Below are 20,174 nucleotides of genomic sequence, written 5' to 3'. Positions count from 1 at the left end.
CTGGGATACTAGGCTGATCCATAAAGGACCCATCTCAGTTGCAACCCGGGAGTTACAGGTAAAACTGTGAACAGAAGCATAATATTATACAATAAATAGTACAAGACTGCTATGTTTAAACAATGAGACATACAGTATACTATAAAAATATGCAGTAGTACAGGATAAAACATTACAGAGAAGAGTATTGTATATAACGGAAAATGCATTTCTTACAAAGCCATTTTAAATTGATAACAGATTTGCAGTATAGTAATTACATATGACATTTTGTCATCAGGAAAAGGTTAGCTGTCATGATGCTCTTATGTTGTTGTGTTTTTCGGCTTTTCCCGGTTAGGGGTCGCCACAGCGGAACTCCAGTCTGCTAATGATTGGCAGTAGATTTTTAGGTGCCAAGTTGCCAGCCCTGATGCACAACCTTCCACGAATAAAGTCGAAAAAGTGGAAGAAACACACACCACATTTATAGATTTCATTATATATTCATGTGGTTGGTATAAACAAAATGCGAATAGTGAAAATAGCTATATGGCTGGAATAACTAAAAGGCTACGAGTTTTAATGCCTGTATTATGGAAGGGTGGTTAAAGCATCTGCATCATACTTTTTTTGTAGCAAAACAAACAGCAAAAGAATTACCCATTCTAAAGACAAAACCTGCCTGTGATATAAATAGGGCCTGGTGGACAGACCGGTAGATAGCCCAAAGACTACCGCTTCTCTGGAACTGGCCCCCCTCATCTATGGGAAAATACACTTACGTATGCACACCATAAATGTACGTGTTCTAGTGTATTCAGTGTTGCAGTTATAATTGATGGGATTTCTTGTTGTGGAAGCCCTTGGCTGGCCTGACTATCGGATAATCTTCTCCTCTTCCTAAAATCAGCGGAAGAGTGGAAGGGAGGGAGGGGAAAGAATTCTGCAACAGTGAATATGCTCAAATATCTACATTTATGACAAGGGTAGAAAACTGTATTATGTTCTTCATGTTTCATTGTAGTAGTCATAACTGATGGGATGACTCCCCAAGCTGAAAGCAGGGTGGATGGAAAGATTAGGGAGAGGAAATGATGCCCTACAAGATGGCAGTGGCAAACCCTGCTCTGGACTTGGAGAAGGGGTTGGAAGCTGATAATGTTTAGTGAAGATATGCACAGATGACCAAGTAGCAGCTTCCATAATTTCCTTAGTGGCCATTTTCACAAAAAAAAAAAAAAAAAAAAAAAAAAAGAAGATGTAGCAGTAAACCTAGTGGAGTGTGTCCTCACAGGGTCTGGAGGCTTCTTTCCATGATGGCTGGAGCAAAACAAGATACAGTTGGATATCCACTTGAAGAGGGGTTTGTTTAGAAACTGGTCTCCCCTCAGAGCTACAGGCAAATGTCACAAAAAGCTGGTCAGACTTCCTGCATTCTTTGTTCTGTCCAAGTAGTAATGCAGTTGCCTATGTACATCCAAAGTATGGTGGATTTTTCCCCCTTGTTTTGAGGGTTAGAAAAGAAGGCAGGTAAGTGGACAGACTGGTTTAAAGATATATAGAAAGGGTTAGTCCTAAGAGAGAAACTGTCTTGGTGGAAAGTGATGAAAGGTTCCACACACACAAGGGCCTGAAGCACTGAAACCCTTCTAGCCAAAGTAATGGCTAGGAGGAAAGCGGTGTTCCAGGTCAGGAATTTAATATCTGCAGAGGCAGCTGGCTTCAAAGATGGGAGGGGGAGCTTCTCAAGAATGAAACTGAGATCACACAGGGAATGGAAGGTTTTCTCAGAGTTTAATGTGGATAAACCCACCTAAGAACGGTTTCATGACAGGATGGGAGAAGAGAGGGGGCTGAGAAGGTAGAGAAGTGGAAGCTGCTGTAGCATGACTTTTTATAGAAGAGTCCTTTTGTAAAAAGTTTTGATAAACGTAAAAGGATCAAACGCATCTGAGCTTGCTGAGGGCTCCGCCCCTTTTGTATATACCATAAAACGAATTTCTCCCATTTGCTGGAGTAAGACTGTCTTGCTTTAGATCTCATGGTTTCTTTTAGAATGTCCATGACCTGTCGAGGGATGCCCCATGTCAGAGGGTCAAGGCATCATACAAGCTGTCAATTTGAGAGTGGTCAGGTTGGGATGTACACTATAGTCCTTGTTCTGTGTCAAAAGGACCACTCACTGGGGTAGCAACCATGATAATTCTTGCACAGACTGAGCAATAGAGGACACCTGTGCTGCCTTGGCCAATCTGGGGATGTAAGAATGACCACTGCCCTTTCTTCTCTTATCTTCAGTAGGACCCTGGGAAGCAAGGATAATTGGGGGGAAGGCACTGAAGAATAGGCCTCTCCAAGAGAAGGAAAAGGCATCAGTCCTCCAGGCTGGCCTTGTTTTGGTCCCTGCGCAAAACTTTTTCAAGTGAGTGTTTTACCTGCCGGCAAAAGGTTAATCTGTGGCATACCCTACTGTTTGGTTTACTCTAAGGAATACCTTCTTGATGCAGGTACACTCATGAGGCTGTGAAAGGCTCCTGCATAGGTGATCCGTCAATTGACTGTTTTTTCCTGGTAGGTACTCTGCCATGAGGTACGGGCCTAGGGAGTTTGCAATTTCCCAAAGGTCCATAGCTAGGCAACAAAGAGGGTAAGAATGAGTCCCCATTGCCTGTTTATGTACCACATAACAGTAGTATTGTATGTCTTTACCAGGAGTACTCCTGGTTTCCACTGGTCTTGAAAACAATCTCTCCTTTTTTGGATTGCATCAGTTCTTTTGGGTTGATATGTTTGTTCTTGAACTGGGAGTCTCATCTGCCCTAAGCCTGAAAATTGTCTTAGTGGGCTCTTCAGACACTTTCTGAGACATCCATGGTCAGAGTTTGACCCTGAAGGATGAACCTGAAGGGAAGGCCCAGGATGAGGGAGCATGATTTGGCCCACCAGGCAAACTCCTGAGACAAGACAGAAGGCTTCACCCTGAACTTGAAGAATCAAGAATGTTGGCACCACACACTTCTGGGATACCTCTGCAGCTTCCTCATACAAAGTCTGGCCAGGAGGATCAAGGAGGATGCAAGATGCCATGTAGCCCAAGGCTCTGAGGAGCTCTCTGACTGTGAGGTAGTTCCTCACAAGGAGCTTTTGGAAGTACAGAACTAGAAAGGTAACCTTGTCTGCAAGAAGAAAGGCTTTCTGAATTGATGAGTCCATCAAAGCCCCCAGAAACACAATCCAGTTTATGGAGATGGTCTGAAACTTTGGGTACTGATGGTGAACCCCAGAGAAGCCAGGATCTTTTGGTTGGAAAGTAGATGTATTTTGAGTTTTTGTAGATCTGTTGCCTGAATTAGGCAGTTGTCTAAGCAGGGATAAGTCTAAATGCCCTTTGACATGCAAAAGGCTGTCACTAGGCCTATGCATCTTGTTAAGACCCTGGGTGCAGCAGACAAGCCAAAGGACAGAACAGAAAATTGGTAATGCCATACACCTGCTCTGAAGCACAAGAACCTCCTCTGACATTTTTATATGGAAATATGAAAGTATGCCTCCTTTAGAACTAAGATTACCATGAATGCATAGAAAGAGATCATTGACAGTAGTTTTTAAAGTATACATTTTGAATTTTGGTACCTGCATGAATTGGTTGAGCTTTAATATGTCCAGAATCGGCCTCCAGGCACCCTCTTTTCCTGGAGACTAAGAAAAGTCTAGAGTAAACACCTTTTCCTTGTAATGCGTTGGTAATGGTTCCACAGAAAGTACAGTTGTGTACACTTACCATAAATGTAGATGCTAGAGTGTATTCACTGTTGCAGTCATCACATTTGGGTTATCTGCTTGCAGTAGCCCTCAAGTCGGCCTGATTATCAAAGTCTTGGGTCCTGCGTCGGTTGTTGTCTCATCTTCCATGACATCAGGTAGTCAGGGGTATAAAGCATGCAGCCGACGCCATTACATCAGTTTCTCCTTGTCCCAGATGTCAGGTGACCCCCTAATGGGAAGCAATTAAATATATATACAAGGTTACACCTCCAACAAAAAAGCAAATACACCAAAAAGCTTTAAGCATAGTAAAAAGGAATAGAGGTATAGTCAAAAGAAGTCAGGGGGCTGGAGGGAGGGTAACCAGGACTGCGACAGTGAATACACTCAAACATCTACATTTATGGTAAGTGTACACAACTGTACTATGTTCTTCATGTTTCACTGTTACAGTCATCATATTTGGGCAGATTCCCAAAGCTAAGGATGGGAGGAAGAAATTAGACAGCATTAGGACCAGTTATAAGACCCTGCAAGACTGCAGTGGTAAAGCCAGCTCTGGATTTAGAGAAAATTGGCAAATGGTAATGCTTGGTGAAAGTATGTACCAAACTCCAGGTAGCAGCTTCTAGGATGTCCCTGGTAGGGACACCTCTGAGAAAGGGTGTAGAGGTAGATGCAGCCCTGGTTGAATGTGGTCTTATCCCACGCGGGATAGGTTTTCCATGGTGCTTATAGCAGAAATGAATGCAATGGCCTATCCATTTAGAAATGGTTTGCTTTGAAATGGCCTTCCCCTCTGCCCCTGCAGCAAATGCCGCAAGCAGCTGTTCAGATTTACTGAGAGGTTTAGTCCTGTCCAAGTAAAATCTAAGTTGTCCGTGCACATCTAAGGAGTGCAGTATACGTTCCGCTTTGTTCTGTGGATTAGAAAAGAACGTTGGCAAATGAATGGACTGATTAAGAGCCACACTGGAAACTACCTTGGGCATGAAGGACGGATTGGTCCTGAGGGACACCCTGTCCGCATGAAAGATGAGAGGCTCCACTGCCATAAGGGCCTGTAATTCAGACACCCTTCTTGCTGAAGTGATGGCTAAAAGGAAGGCTGTTTTCCAAGAAAGGAATTTCAACTCTGCATTTGCAGCTGGCTCAAAAGGAGGAAGAGTGAGTTTTTCCAATACAAAATTAAGGTCCCAGGCTGGAGCTGGGGCTCTCCTGGGTGGTTTTAAGTTTTTGGCCCCTCTGAGGAACTGCTTGAGCAGTGGATGAGAGAAGAGGGGTGGTTCTGTGTTGTAATGAGCTGAAATGGCTAAGGCATGAATTTTGATGGAGGAAAAGGAAACGCCCTTGTGAAGCATCTCAGTTAAGTATTGAAGGATCCGAGGTAAATTGGGTGCTGCTGTGCCCATCCCCCGAGCTTGGTTCCGGGAACAGAATCTTTTCCATTTTTCAGCATAAGATTTTCTAGTACTCGGCCTCCTTGCCTCCAGAATGACATCCAACACTTGTTTACTGAGGGATGGTAACAGAGAGATCAGGTAATTAGCCAGGCTGCCAGGTTCACAGTTTGAAGCTGAGGGTGCAGAATCTGGCCCTCCTGCTGAGACAGTAGGGCAGGGGTCTGAGCCAGGTGCCATGGTGCCAGCAGTGACACACTGCTTAAGAGGGGGGTACCAGTGTTGGCATGGCCAGTCTGGTGCAATCAGTATCATCCTTGGTTTGTCCTGTTTGATCTTTAGTAGTACCTTGGAGAGGAGAGGCAGAGGAGGAAAGGCATAAACTGATGGATTTTTCCAGGTGAAGGACAGGGCATCCACTTTCCAAGCTTGTTTGTGGGGAGCCCTTGTGTAGAATTTGTCCAACTGGTAGTTCTGGGGGGAGGCAAACAGGTCTATCTCTGAGCTCCATTTGTTTATCAACATGTTGAATGTCTTTGGCTCCAGTTTCCACTCGTGTGGGTCCATACAATTTCTGCTTAGTTCATCTGCCAGTGTATTTAGCTTTCCTGGCAGGAATTGAGCCTGTAGGTGCACTTGGTAGCTCAAGACTGTGTTCCACAGAGTCATGGCTAGTCTGCAGAGAAGGTATGAGTGGGTTCCCTCCTGCTCGTTTATGTACCACATAACAGTGGTGGTGTCCGTCTTTACCATTAATTGGTCTTTGAAGGCTGTCCGAGCATTTGTGTACAGCTAACATTTCTTTCTGACTGATATGCAGGTGCATTTGACTTTGCTTCCATTTGCCCTGAATGCACTTCCCTGCCAAGTGAGCCCCCCATGCATAGTCTGATGCGTCTGTTGTTAGGGTTTGGGCAGCAGGGGGTAGAGTGAATGGCAGTCCCCCATTTAGGTGGCAGGCCTCTGCCCAACAAAGGAACTCTAACTGTAGGCAAGGTATGATAGGAATCATTGCTTTTAGATCCTGAGAATGTTGACACCATAGGCTTTTTAGATACCACAGTAGTTTCCTCATATGCAGTCTTGCATATAGAATTAGAAGAATGCAGGAGGCCATGAACCCAAAGGCTTGCAGTATTTGTCTTGCAGTTGGCAGGGTCTTTGTGGCCATTAGTTTGAAGTAAGCTGTCAAATGAACTTGTTTCTCTGGCATGAGGAAAGCCATCTGGGAAGTTGTGTTCAAGCTTGCTCCCGGGAATATAATTTGTTGGCATGGTACAAGATGTGATTTCTTTTCGTTTTATGGTGTACCCCACAGAAGTTAGCACTTTTTGTACAAACATCAGATGATTCAACAGTATGTCCTGGCTTTCTGCCTGAATTAGACAATCATCCAGGTATGGGTATATTTGAATATTTATTTGCCTGCAAAATGCAATGACTGGAGCTATGCACTTTGTGAATACCCTGGGTGCAGTAGATAAGCCAAAGGGCAGTGCACAGAACTGATGGTGCATGTAGCCTGCTTTGAAGCATAGGTATCTTCTGCAAGATTCCCTGATAAGGGTGTGCAAGGTAGGCTTCCTTTAAATCCAGTGTTGCCAACCAGGCATCCTTGCCTAGTACAGGAAGCAACTGGTGAAGAGTCAGCATCTTGAATTTTGGGATCACCAAAAAAGTGTTTAGGAGAGAGAGATCCCAGATAGGACGCCAGGAGTTGTCTTTTCTGGGCACCAGGAAAAGTCTCGAGTAGAAACCTTGTCCCCTTTCCCCTCCTGGGACAGTTTGAATAGCTCTTATACTTGAGAGAGAGAGAGAACTTGCTTTTGAGCCTCTGCCCACTTATTTGGGGGCAGATCTGGCCAACCGTTTGGGGTTGGTAAGGTGTGGAAGTGGAATCTGTATCCTTGGGAAACTATATTTAAAACCCATCTGTCCTGGGTAATGAGTTCCCAGTTTTTTGCTTGCAGAGCAATCTTTCCCCTTAAAGGAGCAGTCATTTGAGAAGGGCTTGGAAGTTTTAAAGTTAAGTCATTGAGACAGTTTACCATAGGGGGGAGTCTTACTACTCCCTGCTTTGGAAGTGGGAGCACCCCACTGCTTAGTCCTGTGCATACCTTAGGACTGAAGCCTGGGTGTTCTTCTGGTTCTGGGTTTGGACTGAGAAGGCCTGGAAGAGGCAGGAAAGGACCAATTCTTAGAGGGCCAATGCCTACTAAATCTTGGAGGTTGTACATGCAGGAAATCTAACAGTTTGCATAGATTTAGCTTTTTCCTCCATTTTTTTTTTTTTTTTTTTTTTTTTAAGTACTACTACTGCTTTGTTGGCAAACAGGCAGTCCTGGTTTAAGGGAGCATCCAGCAATTTAGCTTTAACATAATCTGGCAAAGATTGCTCCTTAAGCCAAGCATGCCTTCTAAGTACAGACCCAGTGACAGCAGCCCTGCAAGATGCCCTCTAGTGAATCAAAACCACATTGCAAAGTATGTTTTCCAACTTGTTCAGCAGAATGCATTAAATCCTGTAAATCTTTATTTTCAGCACAGTCAGGAATCAACATCATTTTCTATTTAAGCAATCCAATAATATGCTGCTGATACTTTAACATATGAAACTAGCAGTTTAAGGCCCTAATGGCCAAAGTTGCAGAAGTATACACCTTCTTACCCAATCTATCCAGTGCCCTGGAATCTCTATCAAAGGGGGTAGGATTTTTGGCCGTAGTAGCCTTAATGCCTAGGGTCCCTGTGAAATGGTCAAAGGATCCGCAGTAGGATTTTTAAAGAGGAACTTGTGAGAGTCAGGAACCCTATAATATCTATCTGGTTTTCTGGGAGCAGGAGGTAGAGTCAGGGGCCAAGCTAGATTCCGAAAAGGCATCATCAACAATGTCCAGTACAGGGGAGAGCTAAAGGCCTGTGTTGCGGCAGGAGTAAGAAAACCCCTAAGCCTCTTTCGAATCAAGAGTAATCCTGGCTTTCCCAGCGAACATGCTCCCTAAGAGTATGCAAGGTTTCACCAAAAGAGAAATCCTCTGGAGGGGAAGCAGAGGGAATAGAGTCATCTGCATCAGAATCCTCACAGGTAGATAACGGTAAATCCTGGTCATCAGAGGAAACAGAAATTTCAGAATCCTAATCAGAAGAATCATAAGCAAATTCAATCCTAGGTCTCTTAGAGGAGGAAGGTTGGCTTCCCCTGATTAAAGTAATAAGGTCTTCAGCCATTCTTGTCATTTGTTTTTTTAGGCATAGAGGCCTGATCATGCAGTCTGGGCGTCGGTTTTCTAGGCATGGATCGAGTTTTAAGCCTTGAAGAAGAAGATGGCGTTGGTTTAATATGCAAGTCAGTATGCCTGAATACACCCTCAGAAGCCTGTGCTTGCACAGTGGCTCCGGACCCATCCAAGGTAGAGACATCTGCAGGTTCCACAGTTGAAGCATCTCGCGGCATACCAAACTCCGAATGGGTTTCAGTAGAGGCCTGTGAATCTGAAGTAGTGGGTATCAGGGGCTGCAAAAGCACCTCACTGAGTACCGGTGAACTGATGACTAGCTTAGAAGAGTCGTCGTCGGCAGCTTTGGACCTAGGCGGCCTGTGTCTGTCTTTATCTTTGCGTTTTTGTGGAATATAGGTAGTCGTGTGGCTTACCGAAGCCATATCTGGGTAATTGAACAGAGTAACAAAATATTTAGAAGTGTAAATATACAGATGACTAATAGTTCGTTGTTTAAATAAGGCACAAAACCAACAGCGAGGTACGTCGTGGTCAGGGCCTAAGCAAGGAATACAGTACGAATAAAAATCTTTAGGAGGTATTTGCTTTCCGCAAGAAATATAATTATTGACTTTTACTGACATCGGTTTAGAGCAAGAAAAAGTTTCCCCAACGGGGTACTTAGCTTTAGTTGAAGACTTCGGTTCTGAAACTCGAAAATGAAAATTTCAGGAGTAGGCTGACCGGCACTTGCGAACTGCTTCTGCTTCGGGCACCGCATGGCAAGAAAGACTGATGTAATGGCATCGGCTGCATGCATTATACCCCTGACTACCTGACGTCATGGAAGATGAGAGAGCAACCGACGCAGGACACAAGACTTTGATAATCAGGCTGACTGAGAGCTACTGCAAACAGATAACCCAAATATGATGACTGCAACACTGAAACACGAAGACCATCCTTGGGTGCACAGCAGCTGTATTTGCTTTAAGGCTTTTGTGTTTTGGTATGGTGGCATATCTGGGAAGCCTGATTAAATCAAAGGCTGTTTGAACTGCAGTTTGCAATCTCTTTGAATGACTTTCAGGACCCACTGATCCCTGCTAATGACAGTCCAATTTTTTTAGGACAAGGGACAGCCACAAACGTAGTCTGAGAAGGATTAGAGGGGGACAGGTAGGATTTGAGGGTGGGGGAAAGAAAGGGTCAAGGAAGAGTTAGGATTGCTCCGTGCTGATCCACTGGTGCAGGGCTGTCCCAGGACGACCGGCATCTGCTTACCACTGTATTAGATGATGGTGCTGCCTTTCACTCCTTTCTCTTCGAGGTCTCCTATGTCTAGGCTTAGACTGGAGGCCAGAGGACACCAGTGTTTGATAGGGCAAATTGTGGCTGAAGGGAGGAGGTTGAACCTGAAGAAAATCCTTGACCATATGCATGGACCTGGCCTTATCCTCCACCTTCTTAAGCACTGCTTCCACTCTGGGGCCAAAAAGAAATTTTTGTCCAAAGGAGCATTCAAGGAGACTGGATTTGACATGTTCAGGAAAGGACTGTTCCCTCAGCGAGACAAGTCTTCTAAATGACAGATCCTGTTGAATGCTTCCAGAGCATCAAAGCTTAAGAGCAGGAGTGCTTAGTTACTTGAGAGCAAGAACTGCATAAATTTAGCAGTTCCTTGGAAAGGGCCTTATTTTCAATACCCACCAATTTTTGCTTCATCTGGTCTACTTGGTTTCCTAATACTTCACCATATAAAACTGGAAGCCCACATGAGGTTAGCACAGGTGTAGACTTTCTTTCCAAACCTGTTCAAGGCTCAGCTTCCTTTGTCAGTCAGTCGGAGTGGAAATTTTAGAGGTACTAGCTTTAGCTCCCTTAGGGTCCACAGTCACTTCAGAGTCTGCTACAGGATTTTTATAAAGGTGTCGGTAGAAATCCAAAACCCTGTAAAATCTATCAAGTTTCTGAGGGGCAGGGAGAAGGGAGTCTAGTTATAATGAAGAATCCAGCAGAACATCATCTACCACCTCTAAAGACTGAAGAGATTTATGCTCAGGGAGATTTAGAAATTCCCTATCCTCTTCCTGGATTGTGTACAGTCCTGTATTTCCCCATTTAAAGTGTTCCCTCGGGGTATGCAAGATCTTCCCAAAGGAGATATCCTCAGGGTGGAGGCTGAGGCAAGGTTTTCCTCAAAATCTGAATCCTGACAGGAGGCAACACATGAATCAACCTTTGAAGAAAGTTTATTATTGCCATCCTTAGAGTGAAAAAAATCTGAAAATTCCTGGGGAGAATGCCCCTCTTTCTTTTACCAGGGGAAGTTTCAGAGGCAGAACCAGGAAGACAGAGGCTTCTGGATCTGACCATGGAGATCAAATCTTCAGCCAACATAATTAGGTCTTGTTGATGGGCCTGAGTTTGAGAGTGGAAGCCAGCAGGCCTCAGCTGAGGTAAGCTGGATGTAGCAGTTTTACATGAGGCCTTAGGCCTGAGGGTGACGTCTGCACTAGGGCCAGAATGCAGATGGACAGCAAAATCCCAAGGATGGTGCACCGAGGCAATCTCCTGATAACGAGACTCTGGATACTCCATTGATTTTAGTGAATTTGCCAGAAGGTGGAACCTGCAAAGCAGCTCTGGACCCAACAGACGAGCTAAGTTCTTCAGCTGGCAATGGAAAAGGGACCAGGTGGCTTATCTGACTCCAAATGGGAGTCAAAGGCCCGTGCCACAACCAAAGTCATTGGAGGTCGCTGCAAAACAGTCTTCACCTTCTTCAACAATCACAAGCCTAGGTGAACTGGCAGATGACAAGCGAGTGTCAGCCATGATCCTAACTTTTGGACGCACTTCCTTTCTATTCCTGGGGAGATTAACCTCAGCTCGACCGGCAGTTGACACAGTGCGCGAAGGCCCTAGCAACTCACTAAAGTGCTTAGCTAAAATCTCAGCCCTACACATGATTGTTCTACAGCTAAACAATCACAGACAGTTAGGAACTTTGTGTTCTGGGCCCAAACAAGATACACAAAAGGAATGAAAGTCCCAGTGTGTTACCCGTTTGCCATAGTGGAGACCATTATTAACTTTCTCTGACATTAGTCAAGAAACACATGACAAATTCTCCAATGCGGTACTTAGCTTTAGACATCCTCTTCCTCTGCTGCAGATGAACAACACAATGACTAGTACTTTGCTTCTGGTTTGGAAGGCAAGAAAGAACTGAAGTTATGGCACCATATGACTCACTTTATACCTAGACATACTGCTGTCAGTCAGGGCATCTGCTGGCTTCAGGAGGAGGAGGAGACAATTCTCTGGTAGTTGGGCTGGCCAAGGGCTTCTGAGGAAGGAAATCGCATCAGTTATGACTGCAACAATGAAACACGAAGAACATGTAGAGTTCCTCCCTACCCAATTCAAGTGTAACTTGGACAACCGATAAAGAACAGGAAATTCATCCCTCGTTTGGCATCTATGTGAGAATCAACTTTGTCTGGGCCAAAAGGGGGTCAGCCACAATGATCTTTGGTAATTCTTTCCAAATCTTGAGAAGTATGTTTGGTATCAGTGATGATGCATAAAGGAACACTCTTGTCCAAGTGAGTGAGAATACTTCTGTCCTCCAAGCTTGGCTGCAAGATGTCTCAAACAGAATTTTTCCAACTGTTTTTGAAAGGAAGCTGAGAAAACTATTTGAAGTATCCCCTCATCAGAACCAAATCTAAGCAGATTTCTGTCCTGAGTTTCCACTTATGATGGTCCGTCCAGGACCTGCTTATTCTGTCTGCACTAGGTTTTGCTCTGACAGAACATATTAGCTCTGAAGCATCAAAAGAAAGCTGTAAGACTAGCTCACAGGCCATCACTGCCAACCAGAGTATATAACCTTGTACACCCTTGTTTGCTCAGGTACCACATGACTGTGACATTGTCTGTAATGGATAAAAGGGGATCTGGAGACCACACATGGTGAAAAACATTTTAAGGTCTGAATCACTGCTAACATTTCTTTGATGTTTATGTACTTTGTAATGTCCGAAGGCCCCCTTTCACCTTGCACTTGAAATCCCCTGGACACTGTTCCCCACACAAAATCTGACGAGTCACTTTGGGTTAACTGAATTAAGGTCTAGAAGAAGTGCAGGTATGGGTAGAGACACACGCAATCCTCCACTACTGTAATTCTCATTTCACAAAATCTACCACTGGTACCTGGAACTCCAAGGCTAGCAAGTCCTGGGTCCAACAATTCTTTTAAAGTACCACTGAAACTTTCCCAAGTCTAAGTCTGGCAAGTGGTGCCATGAATGATCACAGATGACACAAGGCCTAGAATTTTGAGAAACTCTCTTACAAAGGCAGCTTCTTGCAGACAGAAATGTATGAAAATGTTCCAAATAGTCTGTACTTTGTCTTCTGGTAGAAATGGCATACTTTTTACAGAGCCAAACATACACCGTAGGAAGACTATCCTTTTGGAGAGTGTGACACAGAACATCTGTAGGGTCAACTTGAAGTTGGGTGCAACTGGAATGTAATTAGCATCCTTCAGATGTAAAGTCACCATAAAAAACGTGGTTCAGGAGGAGGTGGAGGACCATCTGCAGGGTCAGCACTTTGAATGTGGGTACTTTTAGAAAGGTATTTAGGTTCAATTAACGTTAACACTGGACTGATTCGGAAGTAAAATTCTCTTCCTTTTTGTGGGGCAGGAGCTGGTTCTTTAACGACTGCTTGCACTTATGAAGGAGTGCCAGAGAGAACAGAGGTGTCTGGCGGTGTGGGGGGATTAGTGTGAAGGGACAAGGATTTTCTGTCCACTGCCAAGAATATTCTCAGCACCCACTTGTCTGAGAATATATGTAAGTCAGGCTGCTGGGATGAGATAAAGCCTGGAGGAAGAATGGGATGGAATGCATAGTCTTGGCATAGTCATTATTTAGCAAAACAGTTCTTTTTTTTGGGAAAGGAACCCTTTTTATTTTGGTTTGGGAGCCTTATCCACCTACTATTTCTTCTAGGTTTGGTGACTATTGTTAAGTTGGGTTCATAGGTTGGTACTAGGCTATCGGCCCTAGGGCCTATACAAGCCTAGCTATAACAATTCCCTGGATATTTCTTACCACAATATTTACTTCTCTGGACCCCTGTCTAGCAGGGCGACTGACATGATCCCCGGGGTGAATTTCCTATCTCCCATCCAATCATCAAGGTTCCTTTTGAAGAGGGCCAAGGAGGTATGCTGCTTGACATGTATGGGCAGTCTATTCTAGAGTATGGGGAGTCTCTGGGTCAGGAACCTATCCCTCCAGCATGTTTTGTTCACTGTGATGACAAGGTTTAGATCCCTGGAGCATGTGGCTCTGAGGGATTGGGATTTCTTTAAGTGGAGCATATCCAACAGCTCAGGGTTTGACATGGCCTTGTATGTTAAGCAGAGATCGCCTCTGAGTAGACGATATGCCACAGAGTATAGCTGGAGTTTTCTTAGACGGTCAGCATATGGCATCTGCTTTAGGCCTGCGATTCTTTTAGCGAGGTATTTCGGTGGCCTTTCCAGCTGTTGCAAATGTCTTGTGAGGTACACACCAAACGGGCCATTATACTCTATAATGGGTCTAATGAGGGATGAGTACAGTGGGACAATGACCTCCTTTTTTCTGGATGAAAAACCCTTGGTGATGAGGTGTGCCACATGTAGCGATGTGGTTATCAAAAGTGAGACCTGTGTCCCCAAGTCTCTCATCACACTTTCGATGTTTAGTGTACTGCCACCTATGTGGTAATTCACAGGTACATGTTCATGGGATGTTTGTTTGCTCTGACCTTCCAACTTGAGACGCTTTATTATAGGAGAACCTGTGAATATAAAACATTCTAGACAGCCCATGCATCAATTTACCATTATAATCACCCAGTGTGAGAATATGGGTAGCAGCAAGAACAAAAATTCAGGATTTAAAGGAGCATTCAAAATCTCACTTTATAAATCCTCAAGAAAAATTCCTGTCAAGTAACTAAGCACAACTTCTCAATTCAACAGAAGCAGCTGCATTTCTAGAAACAGAGTCAGAACCTTTCAAAATGCTCCTCAAAGCAAGTTTTGAAACCAGTGTCATATTAGAAACAATCTTATTTGAATAAAACTTCTGTTCAGCAAGGCCGTCTAAACTGTAAGCACATTGCAAAATAAATTTCCACATGAAGCCCTCATAATTTAGCATTCTAAAGACTACATTACTAGACTGAGCACATTTTTCCACTGAGATTCTAACCACTTGCCAATTTTTTCAGGTAGTGTAGTGTTAAAAGAAGCCATGGCTCTGTTGCTAGAGTTGGCAGGTGGAGAAACCACAACTGGGTCAGCTAACAATGGAGCAAAGAGAGCTGCAAGATGAAAGTACCCTTTGTATTTTTTCAAAGCCTTTAGCATCTGTGGAAAGGTGAACAACTGCTTGGATTTTTTGAACCTGTTCACGTACCAAAGAATCAGACTGAATGTAGTCAAGCGTGTTCAATGTTATCTGCTTTAAAATGTGCCCTGCTAGACGGATCTCTAGAGATGGCAGCATCATAGTCATTCTGTATAGAAGCATTATCCACAAGATTAGCTGACTGTAAAACACTCAACTAAGGAAACCTCATCAGCTCTATGCATGGTAACAACCGGATTTGTCTGCTGGGGTCTATGTCGTATCACTGAATGACGACACTGTCAAACGTCATCTTGTCGACAGTGCAGCTGGCATAATGGTTAAGGTGCTTACCTTAGAAACACAAGGTGCAGGGTTTGATTCTCACATGGGGTGATTAGCTAGGCTTAAAATGGCCCATGAGGGCAGTTAGCCTAGTACTAGTCTAGGAAATCTATGAATATATACCAACTCCAAGATCACACTACAGTAGGGAAAAGGGCAAATTTCCTAACCCCTACGATAACACAACCTCAGTCAGGACAATTCAATGGCCTGCACTGTTGATGAGATGATGTTTGACAATGGGACCATTCTATGATATGACACAGACCTATCATGCAGTGACGTTTCTTTTTCTTCTTACTATGAACTATACTGCAGGACAAAATATCTGAAGACAGAGTACTATGTCTGGCAAGGTGTCTCCAACCTCAGGACCTCTCCTGCAACTAGCTTGGTTCACCCATACATGAACCAGGTACGAGAACAGTCTAACCCCATACCATAGAGGGCTGCAGGCTTACACTAGAGGGTGACAACAAAAAAGTTAAGTGGTCTGCGTGCTAGACTAAGATAACAACATATTCACAAACTGTAGGCTGAGGCATGTTTTTGTTTTTTCTTCCTTTTTTTCTCCTTTTAGTGTCCTTCCAAACATTAATGACATGAAGTGGGGCATGTGCCTGTCAGTCCCCCAACAAGTTTAACAAGTCAACAAAAATTGTATCTTTATCTGTCACTTCTTGTAAAGCCATATTTCATAAATGTGACTGGTGCTTTATGGTCTCACATTTATTCATTAATTTCAGTGTTGCCAGTCTTCCTGTTCATCTCCACCACCCAACCCCAGACTCCAGTTCAAGTCCAAGATAGTCTAGATTCTTCTAGTCATCTCTGATGCTTTTTACTGTTTCTTGTGTCAGGAACCATCAAGTCAGGGTAAAACAACACCAGTCAGAATGAGACACAGAATGAGACACTGACAATATTATGTGCAGACTAAGGGCAGCAATAACTGAAAATATAAACTGTTACCACACAGCAAATAGGGCTATACTGTATAAAATATAGCAGAAATAGTTTAAATTGTGCTAAACCTTGCTCTACAATATGTGCAAGGTAGTAAACAGCAACACACTCAGCCACAATACCAAGTAAAATTCACTTGCCCAAATAGTTGCAAAAACAAAAACAGCCCTTAAATCAAACAGAAACATGTTAAAACAGCATAAATTAGCACTTACTTACAAATTCCCCATGTCAAAAATGAAAAAAAAAATAATGGAATTTTGTAAATAATTCTATGTAATTTGTGAACACTGATATGATTCATACAGAAGTGTGTGTAAAGTACTGAGCTAAAATGTAACCAGAGTATGTCCTGCTGGCTTAGAATAGAAATGTACATAAACTATAATTGTGTAAATGTATATGTTTTAACAGTAGAAACGAGAACATAGACAGTTAACTTGCAAAACTTCAAGAAAATAAGTTGAAATTAAATTGTTTTATGATTGTGCTACAAAAGTTCTCTCTCAGTTTCAGTTTAGCAACAGACACATTGTCTAGAACTGGAAGTTTTTGTATTGTCTTGGAAGAGAAGTAATTACTAGGTTTCAGATGCAGGAGTGCTTTATTGTTTTATGAATTCCAGGGTCTTCAAACATCTGAGCAATATGTATTTTTCACACAGAGATGTTAAATTCTGTTAGTTTCTGACAAAGGGGGTTTAGCTTGGAACTAAAGTCAAGTGATAAAAAGTGAGGTCACCCAAGCTAACCCAGCAGTAATATTTGATACTAATACAAGAACTCTCTGAGAGAGACGGTGCATTTTGTATTTTGTCTTTGACCTAAAGAGAACATCCACTCATCATCACCTTCTGCACTGGCCTTCCTATAAAGTAAGTTTCTAGGGCATAGTAACTCTTAGCTTTAGACAGGAATAGAGTAAATTATAGCTCAGATCTTTTCTTTATTTATTTGAGACTGTCTTGCAATGTTGTTTTAAATATTTTCTGTGATTTAGAACTCTGATGTAACCGATTACTTATGGAGTATTGTCTTTGTCTTTTTTTTTTTTTTTTTTAGTAAGCTCTTAGGGTACTTGCATATCTTTTTGGTGACACTGTACAGGCCACTCCTAAACTACCATTCGGATTAATAGTAACATTACACAGTAGGATTGGACACCCTTTGTTAAGGGCCTTATAGTAACTGATAAGGGTGGCTGGTTTCAGCTGGAACTACCTTATAGTCTGGGCAGAAGGGTGCACAGCTAGTAAACTTGTGTCGGCCTTTCCGTGTGTGTGTGTGTGTGTGCTGGTTGAAGCTGGAACTACCTTATAGTCTGGGCAGAAGGGTGCATAGCTAGTAAACTTGTGCCAGCCTTTCCATGTGTGTGTGCATGTGTGTGTGTGTAAATCAAACCTTAAAGTGAGTGAGTGAGTGAGTGAGTGAGTGAGTGAGTGAGTGAGTGAGTGAGTGAGTGAGTGAGTGAGTGTGTGTGTGTGTGTGTGTGTGTGTGTGTGTGTGTGTGTGTGTGTGTGTGTGTGTGTGTGTGTGTGTGTCAGCTACTTGGGCAGGGACAGAAAGCACTAGTTGGACAGAGAGGGTGTTGGAGGTTTTGGCTTGGCCACTCAACTGAAACCTCAACCCTATAGCTGTGCCAGTGGGGAGCCTTATTGGGGATCTGGAGAAAGAAGGGGAAACCAGCTCCAGACTGACTGTGATCTCTGTGTACACTTAAGGGAAATTGCACTTTACTGTGTGTTTACTTGTCATCCTCCCACTGTGCACATCCCCCACTGTTGCCAGTGGTGAGGACTGAGGCTCCTGGATTACTGGGCCAGTGCAGGGGCGTCACAAAAATCTCCACAGAAAATGAAAATATCTGCAATGTAATCAAGATGTAATGAAAAAACATCTATAGCAGTATTAAATCAGAAGTAAATACCATTAAAAATGAAGGAAAAAATTAAAAAGCAGTATCTTCCTGTCGGAACTTCAAAATGAAGCAGATAAACAGGAACAAAAGGCCTCTTGGCCTACATGTACAAGCAGTCCCTAGTAATCAACTGACACCACAGAGCTTCAATTTTCCTGTACAACTCACAAAGCACTTTAGAAAAATCCCACAACTGCATAAAAGTAGTATTAACCATGCAAACAACACAAATGTAAATTAGCATTCCTGGAGAAATTAACTGCAGTAGTAGACAGCAATATTATAAAAGTAAAAAGTTAAACATTTTTTAAATAAAACAAATAAATCAAAAGTATATAAAAATGTAATGGAATTTCCCAAAAGGATATCTTCCAACTCTGGAAGCTACATGCTGCTGCAGTGATTCAACTGTGCGAGTCCTACAGCCGGCGCTAAAAGACTGAACTGATGTTTGGTGACAGGGGTTAAGCTCCCCCTGATGGGAAGGGCTTAGCCAATCTTCTATAACAGATACTCTGAGGAGAAGATAATGATCTTCCTGACAAGCTGCCAATGGAGTTTGTGTGCAGGCACAAAACCTGTATGCCACCAAGGCAGTATAACTGAGGAATACCTTCTAGTTAGATGACTCTGCCTTCTACAAATGTCTGAGGATTTTCTATATAAAGCTTACCAAATACCTAATGATCAACACAGGATCTGAGTCCAATAATATAGCAACAATTTTGGCTTCAGTTTATGGACTTTCCCATGTTTTTTACATTTTCATTTTATTTACAGCCTGCAAACATGGTTCTCTGTCACACTCGGCACTATGTGAATATGTAAATTTTCCTTTAATGTAATTTGCTGATAAAGAAAAAAAAAATCTGTTCGCCACAGTATGTAGTACTTAAAATGTGAAACATTTATGCCTATCCACAAATGTTTTGGGTTTTTACGTGTAAAAAATTAATAAAATAAAAACATTTTTCCATATGCTGTTGCCACACACAGTAAATAAACTTTAATCTCAGTGACATAAGCATAAGGAAGCCATTAGATATGTCCACAGATGTTTAATGGATGCTGCATTTTGCTTGTGACAAAATGCATACATTAAAATCTATGGATGTTATCTCAAGCTATCCCAAGAGAAAGCCTAAACAGATTTGGGATGTGATTTTAATAAAAAACTTACAAAGCTTTTCATTAAAATATAGCCAAGCCCTGACTACGACCTAGGCAACCCAAGTTAGACTACTGTCTAAAGTGATTTTATATGTAAATATATATATGTGCGCGTACACACACACACACACACACACACACACACACACACACACACACACACACACACACACACACACAATGAATACTGTCTGGAAACGATGTTGACCACTGTTCTAAAAGTAAGGACACATCCAACATTTGGAATACTGGCTGCAGATTTTATCATCTGTGATTTGGTTGACTTCTTTGTTTAGTGAGACTTAACTTTTTGGTGTTTCAGAAGGGGATGCGTGTGCGTGTGTGTATTGCAGTGTTTCTTACAGGAATTCACAGCTGGTGCAGTATGGAACTCTGTGCCAGTATTGCTTTTTCTTTTAGGGTTTTTCTCCTTTCAGCATGAATGTGGAATGATGGAGTTGCTATATATGAACATTTTCGCTGGGAGAGTCATGATTTTTCAGAATCTAAAATGAGGCTTAGGGATTTCCTTCTTCTTCCTCAGCATAGGCCTTTGGCTATACCTCCTGTTCTAGACATTGCTGATGATGTTTTCTCAGAATCCAGAATGGCTCCTGATTCCCTGCCTCCGGCTCCTAGTAAGCTAGACAGATATTACAGGGTTCATGACTCCCACAAATTCCTTTTTTAAAAACCCTACTGCTGACCCTGAAACCATTTCTCAGGGTCCCAAGGGTGTTAAGGTTTCTACTGATAAAAATCCTACCCCTTCTGATAGAGACTCCAGGGTGCTGGATAGATGGGGTAAGAAGGTTTACACGTCTGCAACTTTGGCAGTCAGGGCTTTAAACGGTCAATTTCATATGCTTAAATATCAGCAGCATGTCATGGGCTTACTTAAACAGAAAATTATGTTGATTTCTTACTGTGTGGAAAATAGAGTTACAGGATTTATTACATTCAGCTGAACAAGTTGGAAAGCATAC

General features: G+C 42.8%; 1 protein-coding gene across 1 annotated transcript in view; it reads right to left on the bottom strand.

Moving 5' to 3' along the window:
• The window catches only part of LOC122789203, a 1,548,683-nt gene that overhangs the window by 637,948 nt on the left and 890,561 nt on the right, over positions 1-20,174 (bottom strand). The window contains exon 7 of the mRNA XM_044056474.1: positions 1-64. This exon is cut by the window's left edge and continues 20 nt beyond it. Within this exon, the coding sequence (XP_043912409.1) occupies positions 1-64 (64 nt within the window). The remainder of the gene's footprint in view (positions 65-20,174) is intronic.

The sequence above is a fragment of the Protopterus annectens genome, chromosome 14.part0, assembly GCF_019279795.1.
Source record: "Protopterus annectens isolate FY-2018-M chromosome 14.part0, PAN1.0, whole genome shotgun sequence".
Taxonomy (NCBI): domain Eukaryota; kingdom Metazoa; phylum Chordata; order Ceratodontiformes; family Protopteridae; genus Protopterus; species Protopterus annectens.
This window is presented reverse-complemented; position numbering and strand designations above follow the sequence as displayed.